We start from the raw sequence: 24,322 nt of genomic DNA, 5'->3' as shown, positions 1-24,322 counted from the left end.
AACCATTAAGTATATGGAATTCGCCAGCATTTGTATGATCTTGACATTGATTCCAAACTGTATTAAAGTCTGGATCATGCAAATAAGTATTAGGAAGATCTGCAAATGCAGTAATTTCCCCTTGTAAAATTGTTAAAAATGTGCTTTTGCGGCTGAGGGCATCGGCAACCTTATTTGAAGTCCCATTTTTGTGTTTAATCACAAAATCAAATCTTTGAAGGAATGACAGCCAACGAGCGTGCATTCTGCTGATTGTTTTCTGTGTATGAAGGAATTTTAGGGAAAAGTGATCGGTGAATAGGATGAACTCTTGACTTAATAGGTAGTGCTCCCATTGTTTGAGGGCTCGGACAAGAGCATATAGTTCCTGCTCATATGTACTCCATGTTTGGCGAGAAGGGCTGAGTTTCTCGCTAAAATACTCTATTGGATGCTGATTTTGTGATAGAACAGCTCCAATGCCAATGCCCGATGCGTCTACTGCTGCCTCAAATGTGTAAAGTCTGGGAGCTTAAGCACATGACTTTGAGTAGGTTTATCTTTTAATGTAAGAAAACTGTAAGTTTGTTCATTTCCCCAACGAAAGTTTCCTTTCTTTAAACAATCAGCTATAGAACTAAAATCCTTAATAAATTTCCTACAGAAAGATGCTATTCCAAGAAAACATTGTATTTCTTTGATAGAATTTGGTTGTGGACATTCTGATATAGCTTTGATTTTGGAGGGATCCATTTGAAGTCCATCAGTCCTTATAATAAATCCTAAAAAGGAGATTTCTGTAACTAAAAAGATGCATTTTTTAAGATTAATAACAAGTTTGTGAGTGTGTAAGGCCGAGAACACTGTGTCTAGGTGAGATAAATGGTCTTCCTTATTTTTACTATAAACCAAAATATCATCAAAATAAACGACGATAAACTTATGTAAAAAAGGAAGGAGAACCTGATTCATAAGTCTCATGAATGTGCTAGGGGCGTATGAGAGACCAAAAGACATGACTAACCATTCGAATAATCCTTCATTGGTTTTGAAAGCGATCTTCCATTCATCGCCTGGTCTTATTTTGATCTGATGATAACGGAGATCATTGATTCGAGGGATAGGGAACCTGTATTTCACAGTAATTTTGTTGATAGCTCTACTATCAACACACATTCTCCAAGACCCATCTTTTTCGGGTGTTAAAAGGGCAGGGACAGCACATGGACTTAGGCTAGGTTGGATATGGCCTTTGTATAGCAAGTCTGTTATTTGATCGTGTAAGATTTTGTATTCTTTGGGGCTCATCCGATAATGTGGGAGGTTAGGTAAGGTGGCCTCGGGTAGGAGGTCAATATGATGTTGGATATCGTGTAGTGGTGGTAAGGAATCAAGTGGTTTGAGGACTGTAAGGAATTTAGCAAGGAGGGTCTGAATTTCCGAGGGAATAATAGTATGTTTTAGGTCATCTTCAGCATCAAAACTTTTGATAACAAGGCCTAAGATAGGATGTGTGTGATGCAGTACAAGTTGTTTCACGCTGCACACATGAAATAGATTGCCCTTATCTAGGCTTTTGACTGACATACTGTTTGTCTAAGAATCACTGTTTTCCGCATCCACGTACATTCGTATGTATTTTCTCGACCTTTATGAATAGCTTGAGTGTCAAATTGCCATGGACATCCCAAAAGTATTTGACAAACGTCCATGTCAAGTACGTCACATGTTATTTGATCTTTGTAGCCATTTCCAATGGAAAGGGATAGTACATATTGTATTCACGAGGACTTCACCTCCTTTACGGATCCAACTGACCTTATATGGTGTAGGATGAGGGGATACTTGAAGATTTAGTGTTGTGACCAACTTACTTGAAACCACATTTTCGGTACTTCCACTATCAATGATGATATTACAAACCTTTCCATTAACCGTGCATCTTGTCCGAAATAAGGAGTGTCTTTGTTGAGCTGGTTGAGCTGTAGGAGTATGGAGAATGCATTCTAAAACACAAGAATCTTGCTCACCATCATCGGGTTCTAGATATGTGATTTTTTGCTCATCTTCTTGGTCGCCAGATTCACCAAGATCTTGAAAATCTTCTAAAAAATTAACTGTTCTCCGTTGGGGACACTCATTGGATAAATGTCCGACTTGGCCACATTGAAAACACTTCCCCAACGTTGGCCTATTATATGCATTTATTGTTCTTTTAACCAAATTCTTCGATTGTTTGCTTTCCTCAACAACCTTACCTTTGGGGATTGGTGTAGTGCTGTGTAAGGTTTTATCTAGGACAGGTGTACCTTTTTTTGGAAGAGCTGGCTTGATTATCAATGGTTGATCGTCTTTGGTATTGGAACTTGAATCGATTAGCTTGTTGTTCCTCGATGGTGATGGCCGTGGCTATTGCTTCATCTAGATATCCAATGGTGTGGAGTTGAAGCTTTTCCTTTATATCCGGCTGAAGACCACCGAGAAGGCGAGCTACTTGGTACTGATCAGACTCACCAAGATTGGTTCTTGCCCCCAAGTGATGGAATTCCTTGGTATACTCAACAATAGAACGTGTCCCTTGCTTACAGTTTTGATATTGTGTGTATAAGATCTGTTCAAAATTAATAGGGAGAAACCTAGCCCGCATAAGTTTTTTCATTTTTTCCCATGTATGGATGGGAGACTTACCAAAACGGAGCCGGTTGGTTTCCAATTGCTCCCACCAAGCTTAAGCACCGCCCTTAAGTTTGAGAGCTACAAGTTTGACTTTTTTGTAGTTGGGTGTGGCCATATATTCGAAAAAACTCTCCACGTTCTTGATCCATTCAAGAAAGCCTTCAATGTCTATTTTTCCATTGAAATGGGGCAGGTCCACTTTCATCTTATATTCACTTTGGTCGCGGTGATGATGTTGATTGCAGTAATTCTGTCACTGGCCGTGTCTCCACTGTGGATATTCGTCGTCATCACTTGAAGAGTCCAATGAAAATTCTTGTCGCCGAGGGAATCGAGCATAGCGGCGGTGATTTGGATGATGCCTCTGCCAATCTTGGAACTGACGAGGAGGAAATGGAGGTTTTTGATGTCTTCTTGGTGCTCTGTCATGAAAATCTTGGTTGGGAGTGAGGGGGATATCAGGCTGTGTCCCTAAAGTAGGGTGGGATTCTAAATAAAAAGGGGGATCTTGAAGTAATCTTGGTGCTGCAGGATTTGTATTACGGTCAATTGTAATACCCTGCTCCTGTATTTCTTTCCCATTCTTCTTTCTTGGTTGTTCTTGTTGTAGTTGGAGGTTATCTCTTTTATCCACCAAGATATTCAGAATGTTGTGAATCTCAACCACATTTCGCTGCAGATTTTCCACAGCTCCTTCAAGCATCAGCAAGCGAGTTGTTGACGATCGTGGAGAGAGGACGGCTGTTCCTTCCGTCTCTTTTTCAGCGAGCGAAGAATCTCCTCCTAGAGAAATATTCTTCTTTCCCGCCATTTGTAAAGCCTAAGATCTTTTGGATGCTCTGATACCAAATTGGTGTAGAGGAAAGACTAAAATCTGATTAATGGAATGAATGCATCTAAAGATACGAGGGGCATCCTATTTATAGGAAGAAGGCCACGGTAAAAAGGATAGTAACTCAATAATAAAAGACTAACTACCCCAAACCACTAAACTAAACTAACTTAAGTAGAGTTAGTTACATCAATAACCACTGTCTGATTATCATTTGCAGAAGGCGAAGGGTCTAAATTATTCATTAACAACCATTAAAACTCCCATAGGGGTGTGCCAATCCTCTGTCATTAATTGCCAGCGGGAAGGTGAAGGAAATCTTGTCAACCCAGCAGACAAAAGTAATGAATTATCTAAAGAACGAAGTCCCGAAAGTAATTCTTAGAAAACGAAAGGTTTTTCCTTTCCCTTGGCGGCTAAGAAGTTGAAAGGTCTCATAGAACCTCTGCCTTTTTTTCTATACAAGGAAAAAGGAAAAGGCGTTACCAATTAATAGCATGGAAAGAATTAATTTAGAAGAGAAATTACAATCAAATTTATTGGAGGCTTTTAATGATGAGAGAACAATGCACCCTGCTTTGGTTTCTTCCCGAGACATAATGATAATCCTTCTCTCTCACACGGATTAATTCATTCAACTAAGAATGAAGGCCTTTTCCCTACGTCCTCCTCCATCTCCTTATGATGATGCTTTAGATTCTGAAATCAGTGTTAGCAGCCCAGACTCTTCTCCTATTCCTGATCAATAGATGTGCCCAGCGAAGTACTATGTGAATCATCCTTGGCCCATGATATTTAGACTCTTTTCGATGAGGGCAAGGAAGCTAAAGAGTCTGATGACATTCCATCTTTTCTCAACGAAATTGGTATTCATTTGATACCAATCCCTAACTCAACATGAAGATATTATCATGGAATGTTCGAGGACTCGGTAAAGATGACAAGAAATTGAAGATTACGTCTAATTCGAAATTTGAATCCTGATGTAGTGTTTTTGCAAGAGACAATGCTTCAACAGTTAGACTTTTCTTCAATCAAGTCCTTACTGAGTTCTAGAGATATTGGATGGTCAGCCATTGATCCTCTCAGGAAATCAGGAGGCATTTTGATCATGTGGGATGAAACCAGAATTTTTGTCAAGGATGTCATTAAGGGGGGTTTGGAAGTATTGAAATGTCAAGCTCCCTAACTCTTGAATAAGTTTTATTTGTGAAAAAATTGGAGTATAATCTTCTGTCTGAGTAAGCTAAGCAAAGCTAAATTAAGACTTAAACGGTAAAACTCAATTCTTTGCAACTAATGCATTTCTCAGGACTTGGGATTGAGGAAGATGATTGGCAATGCTGATTTATGTGCAAGGTTGTATCTTCTCCAAACAAGGGGTCTCCTACCAAAAAGAAGTAAGCTTGTAGTTTCGTCTAATTGTGAGTCTCGCTTATGTTCCTAAATCTCTAAACCAGACAAATAAAGATAGTCTTGTCATGATGTTTGTTCCCTTTGTTTATCTTGAACGTTTGTTCCCTTCTTTATTTCTTAATAAAAACTAAAAGAGTCAGTTTTTCTAGTGCGAAATTTGTCAACTGTCCAGACACACGTGCTCATTTTTTACCTCATACTTATTCTCCATTTCAACCTTTCTCTCTTATTTATGAAGACATTTGGGTCGTTCACGGGTAAAAAATATCAATGGGGCATGCTGGTTTCTTCTCTTCATTGAGATAACTCTTAAACTAGTCAATTCACAGTCTTTCATAATTTGATCCAAAATCAATTTCAAGTCAATATGAAAGTATTAAAACTAACAAAGCTCGTGATTTTTTCAATTCCACTCTTGAACCCTATCTTCAAACTCATGGTATTGTTCACCAGAGTTCTTGTGTTGGCACACATCCCATAAAATGGTGTGGCTGAGCACAAAAATCGGCATTTCCTCGATGTAGCCTAATCCCTAATGCTCACATCACATGTTCCAAAAACCTTGTGGGGTGAAGTTGTTCTCATTGCAACCTATCCAATGAACCGGCTGCCCTCCCATATTTAAGTTCAAAACACCTTTAAAAAGATTACTTACACTATATCCTACATCTCATCTCGTATCTCCACTAAAACTAAAAATATTTGGGTATATTGCATTTGTTCATATATATCCTCAGAATTATAGTAAACTTGATGCCTGATCTATGAAATGTACCTTTCTTGGATATTCACCAAACAAGAAAGGGAACAAATGTTATCGTCCTTCAACTAACCATTTCTTTCATACCATGGATGTTACCTTCCTTGAAAATGAACCGTATTTTCTCAATTCTCTAATTCAGGGGGAGCATTATGATCTCGAACCACATACTTGGGATTGCATCCTTGACTTTCCTATCCTTCTGAGTCAACTCCCATATCTCTCTCTACGTTTGAACCACAAGTTTATTTACAGAGAACAAGACAACTTGAGAGGAACGAAATACAACCTTTTTTTCTGGAGATGGAGAGAAAAAAGTCTGTGGGGTGCTTCATTTATTTCTTCCTTTCTGGTGTGCCGCTTAACGCTCCGGCACTCTGAATCTCGAAGGTCTTGGTAGGATTCTTACTTGCTGGCCCAGCCCTTTTCTTTCTTGCAACATGGCATCCCTTGCAACGTTTTGCAAGATCCTTCCTTTGTTGAGCTCTGTCATCCCGCTCTTCGAGATCTTGAATTGGCGCAATCTTCTTTTCATTCAATAAAGATTTGCACAAGTTATGCAAAGCCAAGATCTAAACCAAAATCCTAGTGTCCCTGAGATAGTACACGAGACAATAAGTTATGTTTTAGATAGACCCATTGTTGTAAGAAAAGGTGTTCGTTCATGCCTCACGGTATCACTTATCTTATACTAATCTCTCACCAATATTAGAGCATGTGTGACTTCACTAGATCATATACAAACTCCCATTACAGTTGCCTTACAAAGACCTGAATGGAGAGTAGCCACTTTAGAGGAACGATAGGCTCTTGAAAAAAAATGGGACTTGGATCCTTATAGATTTGCCCTCAGGTAAGCGCACAGTTTGATGTAAATGGATTTTTTTACCAAACACAAACCAGATGACAGTATAGAGTAGCCACATGGTACCACTTATCTTATACTAATCTCTCACAAATTTTAGAGCATTTGTGACTTCACTACATCATATACAAACTCCCGTTACAGTTGCCTTACAAAGACCTGAATGGAGAGTAGCCACTCTAGGGGAACGATAAGCTCTTGAAAAAAAATGGGACTTGGATCCTTATGGATTTGCCCTGAGGTAAGCGCACCGTTGGATGTAAATTGATTTTTTTATACCAAACACAAACCATACGGCATACCCACTTCCGATATTCGGGTTGAACAATCTTCTGCTCCAATAGATACTTTAGAGCCTACTGGTCGGTTCGTACTAGAAATTGTTGTCCCAACAAGTATGGGCGCCATTTTTGGATTGTAAGGATGATGGCCATCAGTTCTCTTTCATGGATAAAGTCTCTACTTCTAGGACAAAACGGCCCCCGACCCAGTCCCTGAGGCGCTTGTTTCAATAACGAAGGTTAGTGAAGTTTGATAGAGCTAACACCGGTAAGGTCACCATTGCTCTTTTCAGACTTTCAAAAGCAGCGGTGGCCGTGGGTGACTAGTTGAAGGCATCCTTCTTCAACAACTGTGTTAGAGGGGCGGCCATGGCTCTATGGTTTGTGACAAACATGCGGTAGTATCCTGTCAAGCCTAGGAATCCCCGTAGTTCCTTGAGGTTGGATGGCTGTGGCCGTTGGAGCATCACTCGTATCATTTCCGGATCTGCTTCTACCCCGCCTGCAGATACTAGTGGTTATGCTTTTTGTGGGCCTGTTCCTTCCGTAGGGGTGGTGTGAAGACTTTCCAGAAATGGTAACCATGCAGGTTGTCAAAGGTTATGAGGTCTTGGGAGGCGTTTTTGGAGTATTAGGCATTGCCTTGGGATTGTGGATTGGGCTAGTATTCGTTTGGGAGTGGACCGAGGTATTTCTATCTTCAATGAACTGGGATTTTTTCACGATCTGTTCCAGTCCCTTAGGCTATCATGAGCTCAAGACCAAGGAAGAGAAGGACTAAGTGTGATAATCAATTTACCATAGCCATCGCAAGGAATCTGGTACATCATGATCGAATGAGCATGTTGAGATAGATCGCCACTTCATCCATGAGAATGTTGAGACAAATACTATCGATCTGGCATGTCCCAATAGCAAGTTGCTAACATATTAATAAGGCTTTGCAGTCTTGGCAGTCTAATTTCCTAGTTTTATACCATCCAGCTCGAGGAGTGTAGAAAATCAAGCTGAATTGGTTCAATTGTAAATTAGGATTTTGTTGAGATTTTATTTTTACTTGTAAACTACTTGCCTAGTTTTATGGTTGAGAGTCTTTCATATAAATGTAAGCCTTTCACACGACTCAAGGAAATAAGAAAACCTTTCTCTTATACATATATTCACAAAGTTTGGTAACATAACAATTCATGTGGAAGTTTAATACAACTGCTTGAGACCTAATCATTCTTTGAGAAGACGAGACTTCACTGATATGGATTTAGGTTAATTTTGGAACAAGCTTTACGTCTTGAGGTTCAAGCAAGGTACGGAAGATGAAATGTCTCTATCCCCTATTCGGACTTTAGTTGTGAGAAAGAAGAATTAATTGCTGGTGGTTGTAATAGAGTGATTGAAGACACTTTGGAAAAGGAAAAGGATATCAAAGGGTTTGGTTTACAAATTCCAGCTCTTGGCCGTTGCTAATTCTGGGAATTTAATTTCAAGGAGATCTTTCATTGATAGAGGGGACAGAAAGAGCATAGAAAGGCAGTAGAAACAGATGCATTAATTAATCAGCCACAGCATGATCCATCCATTACTAGTCTTGAGAATTCATAGGAATTTTTAGAAGGTTAGTTTTTCTATAGAAATTTCAAGAATTAATGAATTAGCTCTATACTTGGGTCACCACCATTATCACCAAATATTCCTGTAGTATTGTTACACGAAATTTTGACCAATATAAAGAAATGAATTGTACTAAACGAAGGGTGACACCTAGGCTATAGAAATTTCTGTAGTATTCTATAGAAATTTCAAAAATGTATTGGTAGCTAGGGTCCAATGGAATATTTTCTACCAGCTCCCTTGTTAAAGATCTCACTCCCCACTTTCTGGACTCTTCTTGCTATACGATGCCATTTGGAAGGCACATACCCATAGAAGGTGAAATTTTTTCTTTGGGAATGCAGTCATCGTGCTATCAACACCACGAAAAGCTCCAACAAAGGATGCCATATATGCCTCTCTCTCCACATTGGTGTTTGATGTGCAAACAAAGTGAGAAAACACAAAACCACCTTTTTATCTCCTGTTAGTTTGCTACAGGCTTTTGGAACTACATCCTTTCTACTTTTGGCTGGTTGGTGCACTGTCCTCCCAGCAGACCTTCCACTCCTGGAAACCACTCTCGTTAGACACCCCTTCAAAAAAGAAAAAGAAATATCTTCGGTTGCACTTTGTCCAAGCTTTTTACGGGACCACATGGCAGGAGAGAAATCATAGAACCTTCCACGATAAGGAACAACCTTTTGAGAGGCTTTTTGATGCTATAGTATACTTGTTCATTTCTTGGTGTAAATGCTCCCAAATGTTTAGCTACTATAGCCACACTTCCCTATTAGCCAACTAGCCAACTGGAAGTGCTTCATGTAATCTACGTTTAGGGTTTTGTAATTTTATATCATCAATGAAATTGTTTCTTACAAAAAAAAAAAGAACGAAGGGTGACACCTGAAAAGGATCTTATACCAGATGTTAAAGTAGACTAGATGGTGGTGAACTGAATCGAGATCTTAATTGAATCAAACCAAAAAATTCAAACCAATCTAAGAACTCAAAGCCAGACCAAGCCCAGAGCTATGAGTGTCTTAAATTCTCGAACACTAGACGTATAAAGTGGAAACAACCAAATTTAAATGTCATTGGTCACCATGCAAATGGTGTATACCATGAACAGTGGAGTGCAAACAGTAGACACCACAAACGACAGAGTGAGATAAAGATGCGATAAAGCCTCAAACTTATGGAGGAATGGAAATGGAATGATGCCTTTATAGATGTGCATAGAGCCCTCAGAGATGCGCGACGATTCATTAAGATTCATGTGACGGATCTGCAGTACCTTTGAAGACCTATGAAGGCACAAGGAAGATGACTAGCGAATGAACTTATGGGGCCACGATATAAATGCCAACGACCTACCCTGAAAAGGCAAACTTGCTACAGAAGAGATGTTGTCGAAGGTAGAGTGCAACATTTCAAACAGCAGCTAGGGTTCTGATAGTGACAATGGCTAGGTGGCAGCTAGGGTTAGGTGGTGACTAAAATTAAGGTTTTATTTCCCGCTCCATACCCATCTTAATTTTGAGAGAATAAAAACTATTCTACTATATCAATATGTGCGACCTAAGTCTATATAAAAGAAACTCATTACAATATAAGGAAAAACTAAAAGACAATAAATACCAATTATTAAGAACTAATATTTACAAATGACAATATATAAATATTAGGAAGTCCGACCATTCCAATCGTACATTATTTAAAAGGCATAAGACCTACTTCTTGTTATTGTTTTTTTTGGAGGAAATCTAGTTACATGGTGAAATTAAAAATTAAATGAAGTAGCTAAGAGTAGTGCTAAAGCAGAATTTAGTTCCTTAGCCCATGAAATTTGCCAAGGTATAGGGATGAAAAAGATATTACAGGAATTGAAACTCTCCCAGAAGATAATTATACCGGTTTATTGAGATAACAAGACTGCCATAACTCATTAATCTAGTTCTACATGATTGAGACCAAATATATTGAAGTTGACAAGTATTTTATAAAAGAGAAGAGTGATGTAGGTGTAATATATCTCTCTTACAGAACAAATGTTGGATATGCTAACTAAAGACCTTTTAGAAAGACAATTTTTTTTTGAACAAGATACGAACTTTTCATTGATATATGAAAAGGAACAAAATTGTTCAAAGATACAAACTCCCGAAGGAGTGATAGAGAAAGCAAGAAATAGAAAGTAAAACATAAGACAAGACTACAAAGGAGAAATAAAGGCCTCCCAATTCATACAAATCATACTAGGGGAATATGAAGAGAACAGATCAGAAAGAGCACACCATTGAGAAGTTTTGAATTTGGCAATGTTGAAGCATTCCAATGGCGGGTGACAAGAATCTTCAAAAATCCTTTGATTTCTCTCAAACCATAATTCTGAGATGATAGCCTTAAATCCATTAATCCAAAGTAGATTAGCTTTAGGTGCCAACCCAACACCATGTAGAATCTGAAAAATATTATTAGCAGCCTCACGATCCCACACCCATACTAATTGGAACATCTGGAGAAAAAGATTCCAACAAACAGCAGTATATGGGCAGAAAAAGAAGACATGATTTAAGCTTTCTTCATTTTCTGCACATAAAAAGCAAATGGATGGTTGTAAAGCCATCTTTGGAGACTTTCTCTGCAAAATATCTGCTGTATTGACTTTGCCATATAATAGAATCCAAATTAACATATTAACTCGTTTTGGGCTGCCCGAACTCCAAAGAGAGAGTAGAAGAGCTTTTGAAACACGCAAATCAGCTCTTTGAGACTTGCACAAAGAAGAAACGAAGAAGAGGCCCGACTTTTCCAAACTCCAACAACGAACATCATCATTTTCTGAAATAGTAACTGAAGAAATGCAAGAAAGAAGCTCCGAAAGCTCCAAAATCTCCTCATCTTTCAATGCCCTTCGAGTTACAATATTCCATGAAGAGGACTCACTATCCCAAGCTTCCGAAACCAAAATAAGAGGAGAAGCCGAAATGCTGTAAATAAAAGGAAATCTATCCTTTAAGAGAGAGACTCCAATCTATAAATAATGCTAGAAGAGAGTTCTCTGACCATTGCCAACTTTGAAAAAAGAGGATTTCTCCACCTGAAGCCACTGTTTGTTGATATTATTCCAAGGACTACGACCCGAACCATGAAGTTTAGGTATCGCATTCCAATTGAAACGGTCAGAACCATATAAGCTGGCCATCACCCTACGCCATAAAGCTTTTGTCTCCATGCTGAACCTCCATCCCCATTTAGATAAAAGAGCATTGTTGCGCTTAAGAATACAACCAATGCCTAAACCACCTGCTTCCCGCGGGAGGGAGGCAATATCCCATCTCACCAAATGTCTCAAGGATCCTTTCGAAGAATCGCCCCACAAAAAGGAACGCATCTTTTGCTCAATTTGTTTACTAACTCTCACTGGGACTTGAAAAATAGATAAGTAATAAAGGGGAATGCTCCTAAGTACATATTGACATAAAGTCGCTCTTCCACCTTTTGATAAGTGATACTTTTTCCAACGATCAAGTTTCTTAGAAATTCGTTCTTGAACTGGAGCCCAAAAAGAATCCAGTTTGGGATTTCCTCCTAAAGGCAGGCCGAAATATAAAATAGGGAGACGTTCAGCTTTGCAACAAAAAGGATTTGCAACCTGCACAACCCTTTGGTCTTCCATATTTATGCCACTCAAAGATGATTTTTCCCAATTCACTTTAAGGCCGGACAACCACTCAAAAGTTTTAATGGCTTCAAATAGGATCTTAAGCATCTCATCATCATCTTTACAAAACAATAATGTGTCATCAACAAATTGCAAGTGGGAGATGTGAATTAAATCCCTTCCCACTACAAAACCTTCGAACACTCCTTTTTGGTAAATGCTGTCCAAAAAACTACTAAGCGCATCGCTTATCAATAAGAATAGGAAAGGAGAAAGGGAATCTCCTTGCCTCAACCCTCTTGAAGCCTTAATTCTCCCTCTCGGTCTCCCATTAATGAAAACCGAAAAGTTATTGCCTCTAATACAACCGTTTATCCAATTAATCCACTTTTTGCCAAAGCCTTTCTGTTTGAGGACTTCTGAAAGAAATGCCCGATCAACTTTACTAAATGCTTTTTCCATATAAAGTTTCGTAAGGGAACTGGAACAGGCTACCATAAAACAAACAAAAGATCTTCTTTCTAAAGAGATTCGATTCGGAACTATTATATGTCCAAGGTCCAATATTGAAAGAATTTCAGAGGTTTTCCTTGACTTTGTCCGTGTCAACAAACAATTCGAAATGCCTCGACTTTTTTAGAATAGGTCCGAGTCAAATAGTAATGATTCGAAGCACCTCTTTTTACATAATTTCGGAAACCCAAGGACTCAATCGTATGGATATGTAAAATACAGGATTTCCAATCCTAGCAGGAAAGGGTGGGAAACGGATACTCAATTGTGAGTTTCAAAATCCACCATTTCTTCTTTCTACTTCTATAATCATTCACCACTTCATTTGCAATGAGAATAGGATCAAGAATCTGGCTTCCACTTAAAAAAGCACTTTGATTACTAGAGATGGTAGAAGAGATAACCTTATTAAGCCTCTCTACTAGCACTTTTGCCAAAATCTTATAAGTAGTCGTCGTAAGGCTAATGGGACGGAAGTCTTTTACTTTCTCCACTTTGTCTTTTTTCGGAACAAGACATATAAAAGTCTCCTTAATACACGAGTTCAGTTTGCCATTATCATAAAATTCAGCAAAGAATCTTGCAAAATCTGCCTTCAAGAATTTCCAAAATTTAATGAAAAACTCTGCTGTAAAGCCATCGGGTCCTGGGGCCTTATTCTTGCCAAGGGAGAGTGTTATATTTTTATTATAAATATTGGTTGTATATTAGTTGTCCATTTGTGACAGCTAATAATCAAATAGCAGATATCATCGAACAACAACTTCGAGCATTTGGTTAGCTAAGTTGAGAATGGAGAATCTTCATTCACAAGCTTGAGGGGAGTGTTAAATTATTGTACAGTTATTTCTTTGTATTTTATTTTCTCATTTGTACTTTGTCCTAATAGCTAAGCTTGAATGTTTTTTCTTTTTCTGTTTTTCCATGTAATTGCTATTTAGTCTTCCTTTGTATCCCTACTTTGTAAGCAAGAATCATTTTTCTCTATCATTCACAAGTTTAGATGTGGAGGAGATTGGGTTTTTAAGTCAAGATTTGGTAACGGAAGGGTTATTGAAGATTAATATAAAGATGTTAGGCCTTGGGGTGGGTGTGGGTGGCTTCGGGATAGGGGGGCAAAGCTCTACTTCCGGATATCAAAAAAAGAAATTATATATATATAGAAAGAAGATATTAGTGCACTATTTGAAGATGGTATTGACCTTTATTCACCTTCGAAGAATCCTTTGATGGAAAATAGTTCTCCCATCAAACTATCTGGAATGGATGTTTTGTTGAATTATTTTGATGAGGTGGTAATATCTTCCTTAAAATACCTCCGTCGCTCCAATTGTCCTGCCAAATGAAAGTTCTGCTTTCATCTCTGGTGACGATAGAAGAGAATCTTTTAAAGGTGACTCCAATTAGCTATTTTTCTCCTGGAGGGTTTGCTGTTATTTATGTAGGTTGAATCTTGAATCTACAAATCTCTTTATATGTATCTTCTGGAGGTTTGCTGTAATATTTGACTCAATTCTACATTCAGTTGTTACTTCAACTATGCTGCTTCACTCTCTACGTGCCTGATTGCAATGTTTAGATTTTAATTTCTTAATTTCTTCTCGATAGGGTATCTGCCTGATGATAACAGTCTTGCAGGTGGCCCGATTACCTAATATTAAGGTATACCAAGAAGTTCATCTATTTGATTGTTCATATATTGCTTCAAAGCCCTTATATTCTTAATTATCTCAGGTAGCAACAGTACTGCTTTGCTGTGCATTTATCTATGACATCTTCTGGGTGTTCATATCACCAGCACTATTTAACGAGAGTGTAATGATTGCGGTAAGTAATTATTTAATTTTGTGTATTTACTCTGAAGTTTGTTTCAAATCTAATTCTAAGTTACGTGTTGATATATACTCATCTTTAAATATTCTTTGATTCCTTTTGAACCAAAATTTTGATAATAAAGCCTTGACCGCATTAACCTAGATTAAATGGGCCTTTGAGGGAAGGAGGCATGAAAAGCTGCAGCATATTAATTTTGGAATCTTTTGAAAGCCCAAAAAGATAAAAGGATCCAAGGTTGATCAATGGATTTCTCTTCTGGTAAGACTCTCCTATTTCTTTCTAGCCAAAATATCCACAAAATATGGTTTTGGTGCACCAAGGATTGACCACGAAAAATTTGGATAGATAAAGCATTGGTGGAATCACATTGCACCCAATTCAGATGAAAAGCATCTACAATTTTGTTCACAGGGAGCTGAAGAAGGGGCAATGGAAATGGATGGTTATCTGTTCTCTGAACCTCTTTTGCATGAAGCTCACCCGTGCAGGCTGAAGGCAAAAGAAGGGTTAACTTTCTGAACCCTATCCATAGTATTTAACCCTCAAAGAGTGAGGGCCAGATAAAGACATTATATTTTTAGGACCTTACTGTTCCATAAAGCCTTAAAGTGCGAAGGGCTGCATTAGGTTACCTTTAGTGATTCTAATGATAAGAGATTTCACCGAAAATTTCTCATTAATTTTCCAAATTTCATGTTCCCTATCCTTGACATTATAGAGGTGAATGGAGTTGAGGGAAGCCAAAGATTTTCCCACTCACAATCTCTCTCGTGAGGAGAGTTCCAAGAGGGATGGACCAAACTAACACCTCGTGATTCCAACTTTAGAAGTTCTACATTTTGTGTTGGCTGCAAGTCTGAGAAGTCTTGACTGACATTATTTTTTCCAGTTGGCTGGTTTCCCATGGATTCCCTCTTTGACATATCTTGGGTTTTTAGCTGTGTGCACACCATGGTCGTCCTCTGTGAGGTTTGCTATCATCATATGATTGAGAATTTTCCCGAGTTGCAAAAGCTAGGATCATTTGGGAAATTTGAGTGAGTAGTGAGTGCAAATCCATTTTGAGCAAGATGATGTTCTGTTGACCCCAACATTACTTGTTTTGGGCTTATTCCTCATAAAACACTACTCGAAGACAAGGTAGTGGTTTAGTACCAATAATCGACCGCAGACTTCATCAAGAAATTTATTGAGGCTCGTAAGAATTTTGAAGGACCTTTGTCTCCACCATTTTATGGAAGACAAAGATGTCCTCGTAATGTTTCTATTTGTGAGTTCCAAACAAGTTGAGTTGCCAATAATGAGATAAAGTGATATAATAATTTGTTATAGATGATTCACCTTGTTTGAGATCTTGTAGTGTAGTTTCTATTTGGAAGAGCTCAGCAGTGCTTCCTTGATTGGAGAGCGTGTCATGAGCTGCTAAATTTCTTTGGTGGTGGAACGTAATAAGAATTTCTCTCCAATCTCAGTTATCATTGTGTTGAATAAGCAGCTGATAACTTGATTCTTCCCAGCCCTCCATATTAAAAAATTTTGATCTTTGAGTCTGGGTGGATTGTCATAACCAATGAAGTGGTCTTCCCATCCTCGACCATACATAAACATTATTGCAGATTGGGACTATTGAAGATAGTTGTGGCTGTTGAACTTGTGACATGTCACTAGAGTAATGTTTCTCTTAGTGGACGATAGAAATATCTGAGGAATATCAACACTTGAATATTAAATCAGAAGAGGAAAAAAGTCAATGTTGGGAAGAAAGGCGGTGCGAGTAGAGGTGGCGATGAATGGCAGCGTTGGCAGCAGTGAAAAATTTTTTATTGGAAAATAAAATAAAAATACTTGATAATGTAATTTCTTATTGTTTCACGAGGCACGTTGTTTAAATAATATTTTTTAAGGGGTTAGTCGTATGTCTCATGCAATTGCTTTCAACTTCCAAAGTTAATTGATAATTCTACCTAGGGTATGTTTAGCAGGATGAATGGAATTATATTTATCCAGTTATTTATGGCGAGGGGCAAGGCGTTTGGGACCTCCTACACCTTGAATGCAGCCATGGTGAGGGCCTTCAACCTGGTGTGACATCAGGCGACGCCTGTTTATAGGTGGTGTCTCTCAGTATTAAAAAAAAAGGTTTAAAGAACCTAAACGCTAAAAGGTTGCACCCATCACCTTCCTCCATCTTTTGCCAACGGCTTCTTTGTGGAATGAGAAGAAAAGAATAAAAGGGAAGAAGCAGAGTCGAAATAAGTAGATAGAAGAAAAATCAAAGTGGAAAAGGAGGAAGAATGGAAGAGAAGAAGAGTGAAAGGAAGAAGAGTTGAAATTAAAAAGAAGAATATTCGGATGGAAGAGAAGAAGAATAAGAGAAGATGGGGAAAAGCAGAAGGCAGAATAATGAACATACATTTTCAAGAAACATTAAATGAGGGCTACTGCATGGTATCTCATTTTCAAGAAGCATCAAGTGCTTGTGCCATGCATGGTTTCAAACAGACAGATGACAGGGTTGTTGCCAATCGTTTTTTACCATATAAAAAATTTAAAGAACTCTATATATTTTTTCTTAATTTATTTAAGTTAACTTTTATTTAAATTTTAAATTATTTTCTTAATGTTTTAATGTTTTAAAAAATGTAAGTTAATATTTTTACCTAGTTATTGATAATAGTCGCCTCTCACCTTGTGGCAAGCAAGAGACTTGTCACTTTAGAGTGCGTCTGGCACTTTTAACACATTGTATTTATCATGCTGGACGTGTTTGTAACTTTCTCAGGTTGCCCGGGGGGACAATAGTGGTGGAGAATCCATGCCGATGCTCTTAAGAGCTCCTCGCCTCTTTGATCCTTGGGGTGGTTACAATATGATTGGATTCGGGGATATACTCTTCCCTGGTTTGCTTGTTTCGTTTAGTCACAGGTACTGATGTCACATACATTACAATGCTTCTATTGTAACGTGGGACAGTTTTTGTAGTATCTCTTGTATTTTTGGCTGTTTTACCTATCTCTTTGAGGAATATAAGGAAGGAAATAGGGAAGGGTGTATTTCTGTGAGTTAAGATGCATGCCATTTAATCTATAAGAAGGAAGGTGCCGTGTGCCATATCTTTCAGTGTCATGTCGTACAAGTTTCTTTGTAGTAATCATCATTCATAATGCACATTTTTTAATAGTTCAATAGAAGTTGAATGATGAGTGGATATTTTTAAAGATTCATTTTTCTCCATTAATTTAAACAATGTCCCTTGTTTTTCAGACCATAGTTTTGGAGATGAACAAATCAGTGAGAATCAAGTTTGGTTTAACTATAAGTGGAAGCTTTCTTAGATTCCATCGTAGAAGTGCTTACTGCCTCTATAAATCTTAATAGTATTGGACCAGAACTATTCACCTTCATTAGATTTTTCTTGTCCCCTTTCTTTTCATTTCCTGAAGATGTGCAATTTCTAATTTGAAGGTGACTGCCAAATCGTCCAAAATGACGAGATACAAAACTATGAAACTAAACACTTTTTCTGTTCACTCAAAGATGCATTGCATGCAAAAGGGTTACTGACGATGCTGAAGGCACTTCTTGTGTCTTTATTTTTGTACTTTAACGTAGTAGGGGCCTATTTTTTAAGTACTGAATATCTAGTATCAGAATTTAGTCATGGATAAATTATCAAGGACAACAGGATAGTTAAGTAGGGTTAAATTGGAATCGACGTTTTCCAAGCTGTAACTGGAACCCTTTTTTTGTGAATGGGGCGAAGATAAGCCAGCATTCAGCCTTCAGTCATTTCATATTCAGCTACCCAGGACTGCATGTAACTTTTTTCTTGATATTGGATGATTGGAACTCTTTTTATCCTATTTCAACCACCATATTGTAACTGTAATTTGTGATATGATTCTTACTTCTCTGGAGTTTTGACAATTATTATTGATAAAAGTAAAACCCTCTTATCTGACGAAAAATAATTAGCATAAAAAAGGAAATAAGGACAAATTTAGTACGCGTTCATACGATTATTGCACATATCATATGTTATTAATGCCATTAAGCTAAAGTTTAACTGCCTAAAATTGTAGACCTTGGAGAAAAGCTTGGACGATACACATATTGAAATTGAATGAAAACTCAACTCTCTGTAATTATTTAGTTATCTTTTTGCAACTCTGTTTGTTAGTTCATTCTCTTTATGTTGGTTTGTTGACCCCAGATTTGACAAAGCACACAAAAAAGGCGGGTGCAGTGGATATTTTCCTTGGTTGCTTTTTGGCTATGGAACTGGTTAGTACCTTCTTGACACGTTTTTTTCCTTTTTTTCTTTTTAGTGTCATGTCAAGTGAACCTTCCTGGCCTGTTATAATTTTCATATTTCTTGTTGGATCATATACCATAACAGAGGATTAAGTAACTGTTTTTTTTTTTTTGGGGAAAGGATTAAGTGACTGTTAAATCACCATGAACCCAAAAACTTAACTTGAGAAGTTACAGTAAATTTAATCTTTTATTAATACTTTACACTACTCTCTTGTGGGCTTGAAAATTTGCACAAAGTCCAACACTCTTGTGGGCTTGAAAATTTGCACAAAGTCCAACAAGTGACTATCAATATTAATTGGAAAGGAACATACATTACAGGGTTCGAACACAAGACCTCATTTGATACCAGGTTGATTTTAGGAGAAAAAATATTTTCACATTTTTTGTTGAATTAAAATTACACATCCCTCCGGGGACATCCGATAAAATTGGAACGATACAGAGAAGATTAACATAGCCCCTACGCAAGGATGACCCGCACAAATTGACAAATGGTTGAATTAAGATTACACCTTACTAAAATACTAAAATACCAAAAGAAAAGAAAAGGCCAAAGAAAGTAAACTAATCTAATTAACCCTTGAACTCTAGGGATCAAAGAATATAATAAAAATGTTTAAAATAAATCTAACTTTCCAAATAAGTTATTTACAAGAATTTCCAACTTTGACTCTCATTTTCAACAATGGACTTGGGCTTTGGCACGATATTCGCTAATGAGACGGTATAGGCACAAAAGTCGTTATGCCATGATAGTGTGAAAGGATGGATGGTTATTATTGGAAATATGAACCTTGGATTGGTCTTGGTAGGTGTGTCCCACGAAGTAGTGAATCAAGATGACACCCAAATATCATGAACTATTCACAATGGCATTTTAATGAACAATGGGTACTCGTAGGCTATAAGCATGGTAAGCTAGTTTTGGCCCAATAAGAGGCAAGATTCATCATGATTGAAATAAATAGATGTGACAACATGTCCCATAGATCTTGGTCTAATTTAGAGGCAAGGTGTAGCCATGAGGCTTACCAGGATTGCACGTTAAGGGTAGTTTGCATTGCAGAGTGCAAGTCAAGTTGCACATGTAGTTGTCAATGTTCACTTGAGACTAAGTCAATGATGGGTAACGATACTCATGTTTGGGTTGTTTGAGTGAATGCTCAAGATGACATAATAATGCAAACATGAAGAAGTTCAACTGAGGATGAGAGGGCCTCATTTCATATTTCAAGAAGTAAAGACTCGCACATAGAATGTTAAGGTTAGAGTATTTGAAGAAGTAAAGACTTGCACATAAAATGTTAAGGTTAGAGTTAAAGCTAGCCAGAGATGTTGAGATTATGCCACTGCAAGGTTGAAATGAGTAGGACTGTTAGCAAGTAAATAGGAAGGAGAAGTAATTATAGAGCAACGATGAGCTAAGCACCCTATAGAGTAAATATAGTAATAGAAACACATCATATACACTAATCCCAAGTTAGTCTCCTTTATGAATCATTTTTAGGTGCTTATATGTTTACTAATCATGTGACACCCAAGAAGGAGGGGTATATGAATGAACCTACACTACAATCGAATGAGAAGGGTCATGTAAGCATGGTTAAGAAAGACTTAAAAGAATTGATAGTAATTACTTATACTGCACCTTCCTTTTCGACAATGTAAGCACTTCAAAGTTAAATGTGCTTGGCTTGAAGTAATCTTAGGTTGGGTGACCTCTTTAGGATTCCTAGAAAGCATATGAGTAAAGACAAAGCATGCTGAAAGAACCTGTTTTGGTCTGGGATAGTTTTCACTCTTCTAAGTAGCTTAGATTACGTAGATGGTGTAGCTAGGTCGCAAGAGAATGCTGGGGTAACTATATGTTGAATCTAGATTCTGAATCCTAGTTCAAATCCTGGACTTGGACTTAGGGCGTTACAGTCATGTTGGTCGTAGAATAATTGATACACTTAAAAGCTTTTCTATCTAGTAATCACCAAGACTTTCAAATCACTTATAGCACTTAGTACGTTATTGCCTATCCCAACAAGTATAAGTTCAATGTGGTTGAAGGCATGAATACAATTCTTGTTAGCCACTAACCTAAACTATTAATATCTTATTCAGTTCTTGTAGGATCAGCTAATTATCTCGTAGACTTAAGATTTCAAGGTTTGGTGGCATAAACCTATAATCACTATAACCATGAATGTGGGTTGTTGTCTTGTGGAATTAGTTGAGGTTTCTATACAATGGCTTAAACTCTCACCATGATTAAATAATGATGAATTTAGGAGTTTCATCCATGAGTTATAATTTATGGAAGCTTTCATCAATCATCATTATGCTTCCTAGAATATACTTGTTCTGATTGTTTATACCATTTACATTCCACATGAGATTTATGATCCAATAAAAAAGTTAGATTGGTATACTTCGATCACTGATTTTTTTTTTAGTTGACTTGAAATCTAGTTGTGTATATTTCTATAGTTCTTTGCCTTGCCTAATGATATTGGATCAACCTTTTACAGGTCTCTTCTTGACTTATTTGGGCTTATATCTTATGGATGGGCATGGTCAACCTGCACTTCTTTATCTTGTCCCATGCACCTTAGGTAACAAAGTTTTTATAAATTAGTAGTTCAAGCCTTGAAATCCCAATTGTGAACCAGATCTTGTTTTGTACCATTTTTCCACTAGATCACAAGATTCCATCTTTTTTATCCCATTTCTTAAATTTGCCACTTATCGAAGTCCTTTCCGGGTTGTTTCGACCTACTTGCAGGTGTTACTCTTGTTTTGGGTATGATCAGAGGTGAGCTTAAGCAACTTTGGGGTTATGGGGAGGAGCCCTTGCATAGGGATCCTTCTGGAGAAGCTTAAAGCTTTAGGTCCCTTCCAAATGCAACTCTGTAAAATAAGGTTTTTTCTTTCTGTGGTGAGAAAGGCACTTGTTACGATGTTAAGGGTGGTGTCTTCTTATAATTGTAACATCTTTTGCCTGTATTGTCAACACTTGATGTATCTAAGAGGAAATTCATTTCTATAATTTGATCAGTCTTCAAAACTCTGGATCCATGATCTTAAATTTACTTTACATGATTTAGATTTTGAAAAGAAAATGAAAAATACCAATTTTGAAATGTATAGTGTCGCCAACCCAAGTATAGGCCAACTAGTTAAGACATAAAGTAACTTCTGTAAATTTCGAATTTTCACCCCTCACTGTTTGATTAACTCAAAATGTACATCTTGTTGGGTACTTGTCATTTGTTATCATTTTTTACCACCTGGAAATACTTTATGTCCATGTAAGATTTTTGAGGGTCATTAAGTCGTTAACTGTGATACATAAATAAGGTTAAATTATAAGTTTAGTCTGTGAACTTTCAGGTTTGTGTCTATTAAGTCCTTGGACTTTAAAAGTATTTAATGTCTCTGAACTGTAAAAAGTATTGAATAGATCCTTAAAAAGAATGTCTCTGAATTGTAAAAAGTATCAAATAGATCCTTAAAAAAATGTCTCTATAAAAAGTATCGAATAGATCCTTAAAATAATGTCTTTGAACTGTAAAAAGTATTGAATAGATCCTTAAATTGCACCTCGACTAATCTTATCAGTCTCTACCTAACCCTACAACCTTTGGTATCGGGAAAATACAAGAATTAATTTTTATGGTATGTGGCCATCATGAAATTTGAATTAATTCCCTTTCAATTTATCCGGTCACTTTGATCCAAGAGTTACCAATGATGGTTAACATGCTTTAATTTTGGTTTTTGAGTGTTTTTTAGCTTGATTTGAGCTGTTTTGTTAGTTAATTAAGTTTTAGTTTGGGTGAATATTTCATTGCTCTTTTTATTACTACTAGTGAGTAACACATGTGACGTACGTGAAGTTTATCATTATATTTTACTAAATAAAAAATGCATCCACATGAATAGTAAGTAGTAAAAAGTTTAAAAAATATTTACAAAAATAACATAATTCAAATACCACTCAAATCCAAATATAATGTAAAGCACCATATATTTTATAATTTATACTTTACGTCATATTTTAATTATTTCAAATTTTTAAAATTTGATATTTTATTAAACAATAACAACAAATAGGAGAAACTACATAGAGCATAAATGTTTTGAAGAAAAATAGCGAATAAATTACAATAATCAAATCTCCAAAATTACAATTATTTACATTATAAAATAAAAGTTGAAGATAGATAAAACAATCTGACTAAAATATTTGATTAAAAAAACATAATTAAAGAGAAAAAGATAAAAGACGACTAAATTTTGGTAGGAAAAAAAATGGGGAGAGAGTAAGAAATAATCTTTATATAGTTCGAGGAGATAAAAGAGTGATAAAACTTTTCATATTAAAAAACTTTTGAAAATTTCCACTATTAACTATAATTAAAAATAACTCAGAATTTTTTTGGATTAATTTATAGAAATAAAGAGAAAAATTTCTCTTTTATGTTCTAACTTTTGGCAATAAAAATAATTAAACATAAATTAAAGGATAATTGAGATATTATTTAAAAAGTTAAAGGGTAGAGGAGATGTGGAGAGAGATTAAAAATAAAAATTTAATTAAAAAGATAAAATGGGGAGAGAGTTTCTTTCGTACCTTCTACATATGGTATAGATTTGGACCATACTTGTTAATTTTGTGATTAGCATTTGGGTGTTTTTGTAGGGTAAATTTTGTATAATTTATTGGTTTGAGTCCTAAATAATTTCTTTTTATTCTTGGTTAAACTAAGATATTTATTTCATTTAAAGTTAAAATTCAATAAACCAAGGACATGAATATAAATATTGAAAGGAATTTTATTTATTGGCATTTTTTTTTTTGCAAAAACATTACGTTTTATTTAATCATTTTCTCTATTTATTTTAGGTGTATAATTCAATTTATTTGTATGTTTGAATTTGAATTTGAGCTCTTAAATGCTTCAAACGACTAGTTATCTTTCTTGGAATGTTTTACAAATTGATTATATGAAAATTGTGTTTTAATTGTATCGAGAGATTTGTGGTTGAATTGGAATTGTGATAAATTCACTTTCCTTCTCGTGTCAATTTTTCTGGTCTATTTATTGTGTAGTCTTGGAACATATCAAGTAAGAAGTGTGGAGCAAATTTGTTTTATTCTCTCAAATTGTTCAAGCATTGTTTATGGTGTAAAATTTTGAGAGAGAATTTTTTATGTAATTTAATAAGTGCAATTCTGTGAGTTGTTTTTCTTTTGTGATATTTCTATCAACTATTGGAGAAGACACATCCATCATTGAAGGGAGTTCAAGCGGTGGACTACAACACAAGGGGAGCTTATGTTTGAAAAGATTCAATCGAAGGAGGAATCCATCAAGTATTGCGGCATGATTTAAAAAGGGAGTTATTTTATGCATAAGTCAATATTAATTGTAAATTGTACTGATTTTTTTATTGTTAATCTTATTCTCTGGGCGTGGCCTCGTGGAGTAGGTTGGGAAACCGAACCACGTTAAAAACGTGTCATCTCGCTTAATTGTTTTAATTTCTAAGATTCAAAAATTTTGAAACTTTAAAAATAGAATAATATTTTAGGAAG

At 36.5% G+C, this 24,322-nt stretch overlaps 1 protein-coding gene and 1 non-coding gene across 2 annotated transcripts in view; both read left to right on the top strand.

Annotated features, from left to right (window-relative positions):
- LOC111018548 (signal peptide peptidase-like 5) overlaps positions 1 to 21,787 on the top strand; it is a 53,692-nt gene extending 31,905 nt beyond the window's left edge. The window contains exons 9-14 of the mRNA XM_022294669.2: positions 14,185 to 14,238; positions 14,311 to 14,403; positions 17,195 to 17,337; positions 18,626 to 18,696; positions 21,252 to 21,335; positions 21,506 to 21,787. Coding sequence (XP_022150361.1) covers positions 14,185 to 14,238; positions 14,311 to 14,403; positions 17,195 to 17,337; positions 18,626 to 18,696; positions 21,252 to 21,335; positions 21,506 to 21,603 — 543 coding nt within the window. The 3' untranslated portion in view covers positions 21,604 to 21,787. The remainder of the gene's footprint in view (positions 1 to 14,184; positions 14,239 to 14,310; positions 14,404 to 17,194; positions 17,338 to 18,625; positions 18,697 to 21,251; positions 21,336 to 21,505) is intronic.
- Positions 19,136 to 19,238, top strand: LOC148209998 (U6 spliceosomal RNA). Its single transcript, XR_015792395.1, has one exon. It is a non-coding gene; the product is annotated as a U6 spliceosomal RNA (small nuclear RNA).
- Positions 21,788 to 24,322: the final 2,535 nt, after the last annotated feature.

This window comes from Momordica charantia (assembly GCF_013281855.1).
Source record: "Momordica charantia cultivar OHB3-1 chromosome 7 unlocalized genomic scaffold, Mcharantia_2.0 BLBB01000007.1, whole genome shotgun sequence".
NCBI classification, from domain to species: Eukaryota; Viridiplantae; Streptophyta; class Magnoliopsida; order Cucurbitales; family Cucurbitaceae; genus Momordica; species Momordica charantia.
The sequence above is the reverse complement of the archived record's forward strand: the minus strand, read 5'-3'. Positions and strand labels throughout refer to the sequence as shown.